The 7724-nt window shown below is 39.5% G+C and overlaps 1 protein-coding gene across 3 annotated transcripts in view; it reads right to left on the bottom strand.

The window, feature by feature from the left end:
• Nucleotides 1–346: 346 nt before the first annotated feature.
• The window catches only part of ELOVL5 (ELOVL fatty acid elongase 5), a 38288-nt gene continuing 30910 nt past the window's right edge, over nucleotides 347–7724 (bottom strand). For all 3 annotated transcript variants that reach the window (XM_064447909.1, XM_064447910.1, XM_064447908.1), the window contains exons 4-8: nucleotides 7156–7233; nucleotides 6342–6513; nucleotides 4664–4788; nucleotides 3068–3202; nucleotides 347–1599 (exon numbers count right to left, since the gene is read on the bottom strand). In XM_064447909.1, the coding sequence (XP_064303979.1) occupies nucleotides 1468–1599; nucleotides 3068–3202; nucleotides 4664–4788; nucleotides 6342–6513; nucleotides 7156–7233 (642 nt within the window). In that variant the 3' untranslated portion in view covers nucleotides 347–1467. The remainder of the gene's footprint in view (nucleotides 1600–3067; nucleotides 3203–4663; nucleotides 4789–6341; nucleotides 6514–7155; nucleotides 7234–7724) is intronic.

Genomic DNA, 7724 nt, shown 5'->3' with positions numbered 1-7724 from the left:
ACTAAACATGGTAAAATTGGCGTTTATATAAATATCAAAAAAACAAATAGTTAAACTTGAGCAATGACCAGCAGAATGTCTTGCACAATTCAATTTTTCAGAGCTTAATGAATAAAATATTCATAAGCCAAACTCCACCATAGCAGATACCAGAATACCAGCAATAGATACTGGCCTTGCAACTGACCCCTCACATGTGCAAGGCAAGATTTTACAAGAAGGAGTAACTTTAACAAGCACTCGAACCAAACCCTCGGATAACGAGCCAAAACATGTGATACACACAACTCACATTACAGAAACAGACACCTCCAGCACACTTCAGTAACGTTTACAAAACATTAGGTATGACTTAAGACTGTTTAATTTTGCTTGTTTGGAAAAAACATGTTTGTGTTAGGCACATTTTTAAAAACGAACATACGCTACATGAAGAGTACAGATACCAAAAATACAGACAATTCCATCAGAAAAGCATCTGTCTTCGTTTTTAAATACGCTTTTGGATATGTCACAGATTTAAACAGTAGCTCCTAAGATGCGGATATGGCTATGGTAACAACACTTGAAATTCTGCCAGTTTCCATATTAAAAACCACTCTTCATTTAGCATTTAAGAATTCCGAGAAATAAAGGGGGGAAAAAAAAGAAAAAAGAGAAAAGAAAAGATGGATTTACCCTGTATATACTCTAAACCTTAGAGACAATATTTAAGTCTTATTGGACTGTGTAAGCGCCAATTAATTTTACATTAGTGACATACTTCAAACAAAAAATAATACCTATTAAAAAGGTAAAATAACTAGTCATCTGGTTCGTGACTGTTTAGTCAGTTAAAGCCAAATACACAAAATTAAATGCACCATTTCCAATTTCACTGTATCGCGTAACAGATATGTAACATCGTGTATCACATACAGAACGGTAAAATGATCAATGGATTCTTCCAAATGACTTTTTAATAAAAAGTCAGTCAACTGAAAAGTTGAAACATACCCTAACTTTTAAACCAGTAATAAGCTTTGGGCCCTGCTTTTTAATTTAAGGCATGTGTGTTTATCTACTGAAACCAGCATCGTACAAATTACCTCTACAATCACATGCATGATCTACAGTAAAAAAAAAAGGAGGTTTAGATTACAGTGTTTTCAAATCGTGAATCATAATTCAGCACCTATCATATTGACTAGTAAGGCAACAGCAGTGTCGGATACTACAATAATACTCCCTTCCACAGTCTATAGCGGGGTCAGTGACAGCCCAGAATTATTTTTAAACTTTAACCTACTTTTATGTTCTGTATACAGTTTCTAGGGTGTTTGCACTGGTTAAGTCCTACATAAATCACACTATTCTAGGCAGGAATAGTTACAGTAGCCATTAGAGTATTAGTGCACAACTCTTATTGTGCTTACAATCAGATGATTTCGTTGTTGGGGTTATCAAAATGGTTTTTCAGTTTGGCCTTCAATCCTTCCTTTGTTTCCTTTGTTTCACATTGTTCTCAAGGGAAGAAAAGCTGTTTGTGTACCCATTCACAGTGGCCGTAGAGCCATTCTGATACTCTTTCCTCCTCGAGGATGCCTTCTTGTTGTAGGTCTAGAATATACGGAAAGACACATGGTTTTGCTTAAATAGATATAAATAACTGCTTCCTTACAGTAACTCAAGAAACACGAAAGTAAACCCGCATCTACCATTTTTAAAGACCTTGTGCTGCTGGCAGAGTCTAACAGGCTCTACCATTTTTTTGTGTGTGAGCCTATACTATGCCTTTCATTCATCACAGCAAGAAAATTAGTTCACTGGAAAATAAAAAGGCTTGGTAGTATGATGGTAGCATTTGTAGTGTTACTTTAACAGCGAATTAGAAACAATGAAGCGATTTTATGAGCAGACTACGGCAGAAGAATATACTCAAAAAGACAAGTCAGGAAAGGGGTTTGATGCACTGCAGGTGACTACCTCAAACAAAGCCAAAAGAAGAAGTGGGTAAACAAGAACAGTGAGGGAAGTTCAGAGACAGAAATGCGAAAGGAATTTGCACTGGCCAACATGAGAAGCAAAAACTAACAGGATGAGGGAGGCTTGGGACAGCAAAAAAAATTCGACACTAAAAAAATATACATGAATTAGTCTTTGTCAAAGGGGCTTGGTTGCCTTACAAGAGTGTGTTTCCCAAAGTATCTGTGTGTGGAAGAAAGTTACATGGTTAAATTGATTAAGAAACTCAAGTAATATCTGTAATATACTATAATGTTTAATTAGCACGTTCACAAGCAGCAAGTGATATGAACCATGTGACTGGTTTTCAGAAGTACCAGAACCTCAGATAGGGAAGCCTGCTGTGTTTCCCACCATAAGTCGCTGTTACCAGACCCAAAATGCTCAAATCTTTCAAGAGATGTTTGAAATATGTAACAGAGTTTGCTTGTTTGGGGGCAGTAGGCTGTACTGGTTTGGTTTTCTGAAGATGGGTACATCTTTGCACAGTGCCTGATCAGGAACTACTCAGAACAACACATAGCAAGACTGGATGTGTTCAGACACAAAATAGATTTCATAGAAACACAATTCAAAATGTTAATCTTCCATATGGAACTACAAACAAATGCCTGTAAAGGTGAGCCAAAACCAGATTTCTTTACATTGGGAGTTTGGGAAGTTTCCCTGGATATAAAACAATAATTTCGCCTTGGAAGAGCCACAGTGAACAATTCCTTTGGGTGCTTCACAGGTTCAGAGGCTGCTGTTTTGTTTCAGACTGGAAACCTGTTTGTTACATAAAAGCTCTTTCTCTCCCTTATCTGCAGTTAAAACTGCATTAGTAAAATGCCTTTTTGTACCACTCTGCTTACTGAAATCACTAACCGTTCTGAATTACAGATACAAAACATCAGAAGCTTCCAAATTTGAGGGCAGACCAAAAAGTATAGTACTTTAAGATCCTTGACATGTTACTGGAAGACAGTAAAAGGCTATTGCAAGCATATCTTTGTGTAAAGCAGTTTTCCAATGAGATACAGCCAGTAGAATGCTACAAAGAAATGATGAATATTACTTTTACCTGAATGTAGAAATTTGTGAAGAGGATAATCAAAGAAATCATATAAGAAATCTGGAAATACAGCCACCCCTGAGGAAATGCACATGGCCAAACAACACCACAGCTGGTCTGGAAGATTGTCAGGACAAACTGAGTCTGGGGAGAGAGAAAAAAGAGAAATGGAACAGATTAATGCGAAGAGGAAAAAGCCATTTGTGACCAAAAGCTCATTAGTTATTTCCAAAACAAGTAAAAAACATGTAATACTGCATGTTTGACAAGTTTATCTTCTCTGTCTTACTAGCAGTGTAAACCTGAGGCAGCAGGTTTACTCTTTTGGAAAAACACAGTTTGGGCTGAAGTGCTGCAGAGGGCCCTAGGCAGAATTTGTCTTTACATGAAGGCTACCAGATTAGGGAATGTTTATTTGAAAAGGGAAAGTCTGCTCTGTTATTTTGCTGCCCTAACAGCTACACAGGCAGAGGAGGCAGGGAAGTGAAAGCAGCTATGACAATAGCCAGGGGAGCAACCGAAGCACTAAGACACTCGTGCTCTGTAACACTCAAACCACCAGGATGAAGAACAGGTAATCAATCTGGAGGATAAAAACCACACAAAACAAAACAACCCCACCAAAAACCAAGGAACCTCACTGTTACAATACTCAGCCATCCTTCAGGAAGGAAGGGTGCTAAGAAAAAAAAAAAAAGATTGAGAATCAACACTCTGAATTGCTGGTCATCACCAGCAAATGTTATTAAACCTATTCACAGCTCTGAGGGGTTGCAGCGGGGAAGGAAAAAAGAAGATAATTAAAAAGTCTATCTGTAGGCTTCAGTTTCCCCGCCTACAAAATGGGGAAGACCCATGCATGTTTCCTTGTGGCGTTCTGACATGTCATACACGTTGCAACCCAGTTCTTGCGCAGTATCACTACAGCGTGTACCGTATGGCTTAATTTTTTTTCTCTTTTCGCCTCCAGTACACAGCATTTGGGCTCCATCACTGTATACACAGGAAACAATACAAATGGATGCAAGGAGTCCAACACAGAATTACAAGAGGAAAAAAAATCTGCCCATTTAAAGTGCAGAAGGAGACCAGAAATATTAAACAGTTTTTAATAAACCATTTGCAACTGCATGCAAAAGTGAGACAGAAAAGCCATTGTCCTGCAGGACTAGAATGAAGAGCCTTGTTAGCTGTAGACTGTGTTGCACTTGGTTTCTGGTCTGTCATCTCAACATCAGCCTGAGCAACCAAGCACAGAGAAGAACGCCTTAGCTCAGGCAGGCTTGGAAGAAAAACTTCTCCCTCCTCCCTGGCTAGTAAGTCTCAGAAAACGTAACACTGCAGCTCCCAAATATACCTAGCCACGCAACAGGGAGGGTGGAGAAAGAACCCGCTGATCTCAGCACTGATTTGCGTACAGCATCAGTCCCCAGCTCCCCATCGTCCTGAAAACTGAGGTGCAGAAGCTGGATTTCTAAGATGATTTAGGCTCTTCAAGATGTAAGAGGTACTAGCCCTCACTCTCCCTTCCTCTACCCCTTGCCAAAATTTTCTAACTCAATAAAGGCAAGAGCCTGCTAAAGCACTGAAGAGCTAATCACTCACCAGCTGCCCCTGAGTGATGTACTTCTTCCACCACAGATAAGGACGCATTGCTGGAACAGCAGACAATCCATAGTAGGAGTACATGAGGACGTGGATAAAGCTGTTCAGTGTGGCACCAAAGTAAGCTAAAAAAAGAGCAAAGGGACAAAGTACACTGCATTACCAGGAACACACTGTTTCATGGATCCTACAAAAATAACAAGTTAAAATGTTACTATTTAAAATATTTTTTTCCTTAGAAGAAAGGCTAGAGTTTTTTTTTTCCAACTGATTTTGTCTCATTCTGAGTGATTTTTTATTTTTTTTTTCACCCAACAGAGTGGCTGAGCTGCTTTGCAGCTGTGCACTTTACACCAGCCTTCTGGTTTTGTTTCCTCGGTTTATTCTTTTTCACATCTACATTATGGCTTCTCAGAGGAACTGAGGAAGCTGATAAAACAGAAGCACATGAACATACCCAACAATCGATAGCTTCACCCATCTAATTTTAGGCTTATTTCACTTCCTTCCAGGCAGGAACCTATTTTGTCATTTATAACCAAAAGCAACAGATACCTTCAGAAACTGAGAGTTAACCATTTTATTCGTCCTTGTTTACAGAATCTTCAGTCATTAAAGAAACTTTTAGCTTAACACCAAACTGCATAGAACTGTGATGACCAAGCAGAACATAAAGCTTGGAAAGGAAGAAGAAAAACACATCACTAGAAATAGCACAAAAGTATTTTCAAGACCACGCAAGCACAACCTAGATTCCAAATATCTGCACTTTTGACTGTTGTAGAGATGGGGATTGACTTCCCCAGAGGAGAATGTGGTTGCAGATGGACGCTTTTTGTAAGTCCAGCATTACTCGCTGTTGTGCTGACAACACAAAACAAATACGAGTTTCTATGTTGTTTGGCTCAGAAAGCAGACCAGCCTCCCTGAGCCACGCAGCCTCTCGGTCCACACTGCCGGTAGTTCACATCCACTGGATTTGACAAGGTTTCTCTTGGATGAGTGTTCAACAAAACCACAAGCTGCACATCTGAACCACATTTAAGCCACGCTAATGTAGTTAAGAAACTAGATGCCAGCTAAAAGCATTGAAATTAAAGAATCAAAGCAAGATAACCAGAGGTTAGCAGGATTTAGACAAGAGGGACATGGAAATCTTCCACTCAAGATGTATTCAGTCAAGTTCATTAGCGCCCAGGGGACAAAATTTTAATTGAAATAATTTGTTATGGCTACTGGTATAATGAGATTAAATTAAGAAAGTAACATCTCAAGTGAACTTGACAGATACACGGACAAGAGTCACTATTTGCCATCTTGCAGATGAAACAAGCTTCTGGTCCTGACTTGGAAAAGAGTATTGCTTCATTAGAGGGTCTGCGACCACCACAAAAAAAGAGAAAACAAGGTTGACAGGTATCAGACCTGGACTACTGCAGCTGATAAGTGTCATGCTGCCACGCAAATTCTGCAAACTACATAGGCATGCCTCTTCCAGAGGCTCTGCAGGCAGCTTAATACCTGCAACTATCTGCAATAGTTGCAATTCAGCAAAGCACCTTAATATGGGACAGAATAAATCCTGCAGCTGAAGGTACTGGAAACATTTGACTTGACCAAAAGAAAACCAGAACAAGGCCCTCGTTGCAAGCATTCCCCAGAATAACCCAGTACTTACAGTGACCACAAGGCACCCAGTTCATAACAAACCACCAAATGTTCAGCATCGTTGCATGGTGGTAGACATGCAGTACAGTGATCTGATGATTATTTTTCCGCAAAATGAAAAAGAAGGTATCCATGAACTCAATGAGTTTGGAGAAATAGTACCACCAGAGGACACGTATGATCTAGAAAGGAGGACACAAGTTTTAGAAGCACTGCACGTTGTGGGTGCTTTCAACCCTTTTGCTACCTAAGTAATTAAAATCCAGATTCTGTCCTATACTGCTTGGATTGAAGACACTGCTGAGATCTTTGGTAACACTTCAGCCTCAGGTCTCTCTGTAGGAGATCTAGGTACAAACCCACAGCTACAGCTGAAAACAGGATGACAAAGAGTGTTTTATGAGGCTATTGCTGTGCACCCGGGGTGCCCTGGGAGAAACTAGAAAATACTGAACCAGAGTTGGTCCCACAGTGCTCTCTGTAAAGGAGAGATCTGAACAGTGACCAGAAGAAATCATCACCACATCTCAGGAAGGGAAGTCACAACAACACACCGTGGTTGGATACAGTCTGAAGATCAAGTTCTTGTTTTTTCACCTGAAAACACTTGAAAATTTACAGGTAATTACTCACCAAAATGCCAACCATGAATATATTGTAGATTAACTATTCTGTTTAACAATGCATTGTCCATTGTATTGTGAAAGGAGGAAAAAATGCATATAGTTTGAACAAAATCTGCATAATCAACACTGTTCTGCTCTCCCCTTAAACACAAGTGGACAATTTGAAACTATATTAGCCATAAGTCTTGATTACATTACCTTCATATCAGCTTCTCCTCCGCTGTGCGTATCCTGACAGAAGAAATTGTATCCTCCTTCCCATACTCCCGTCACCAGCTGAAAAGATCAAAGAATAAAGTGTCATTTGAGGAGAAGGCTGCACCCCGCGGCATGTGCAAACCTCAACAGCGGCTCTGCCAAGACACCTGGTGTCAAGGGATGCATGGGCACCTGAGGGTGGCATTAGGTTGAATTCAAGCTCCAAGCAATGATCGAATCGGAAAATCTTCCAATCGGGGTATACCAGAATAAAAATAGGAGGTAGCATCTTATCCCCACATAGCATGTGTGTTTTGCACAGACATATGCTAGACAGATCCTTGAGAATTATCTTTCCTTCTTAACTGTTGATTTAACTGTTGAAGAAAGTGAACAACCAAAGCAATTTTAAAATTATTATTATTTTTCAAAGTATAAAGTTATGTTTTTAGGAAATTTTATACAGAGATATCTGACTACAATTTTTTCAACTGTGTAAGGTTAGCAAAGCTGAAGATTTGCTGTTAACAGCTAACAACTGATGTATTACCACATTTTGATTCCTCAAG

The sequence above is a fragment of the Phalacrocorax carbo genome, chromosome 3 (genome assembly GCF_963921805.1).
Source record: "Phalacrocorax carbo chromosome 3, bPhaCar2.1, whole genome shotgun sequence".
NCBI lineage: Eukaryota > Metazoa > Chordata > Aves > Suliformes > Phalacrocoracidae > Phalacrocorax > Phalacrocorax carbo.
This window is presented reverse-complemented; position numbering and strand designations above follow the sequence as displayed.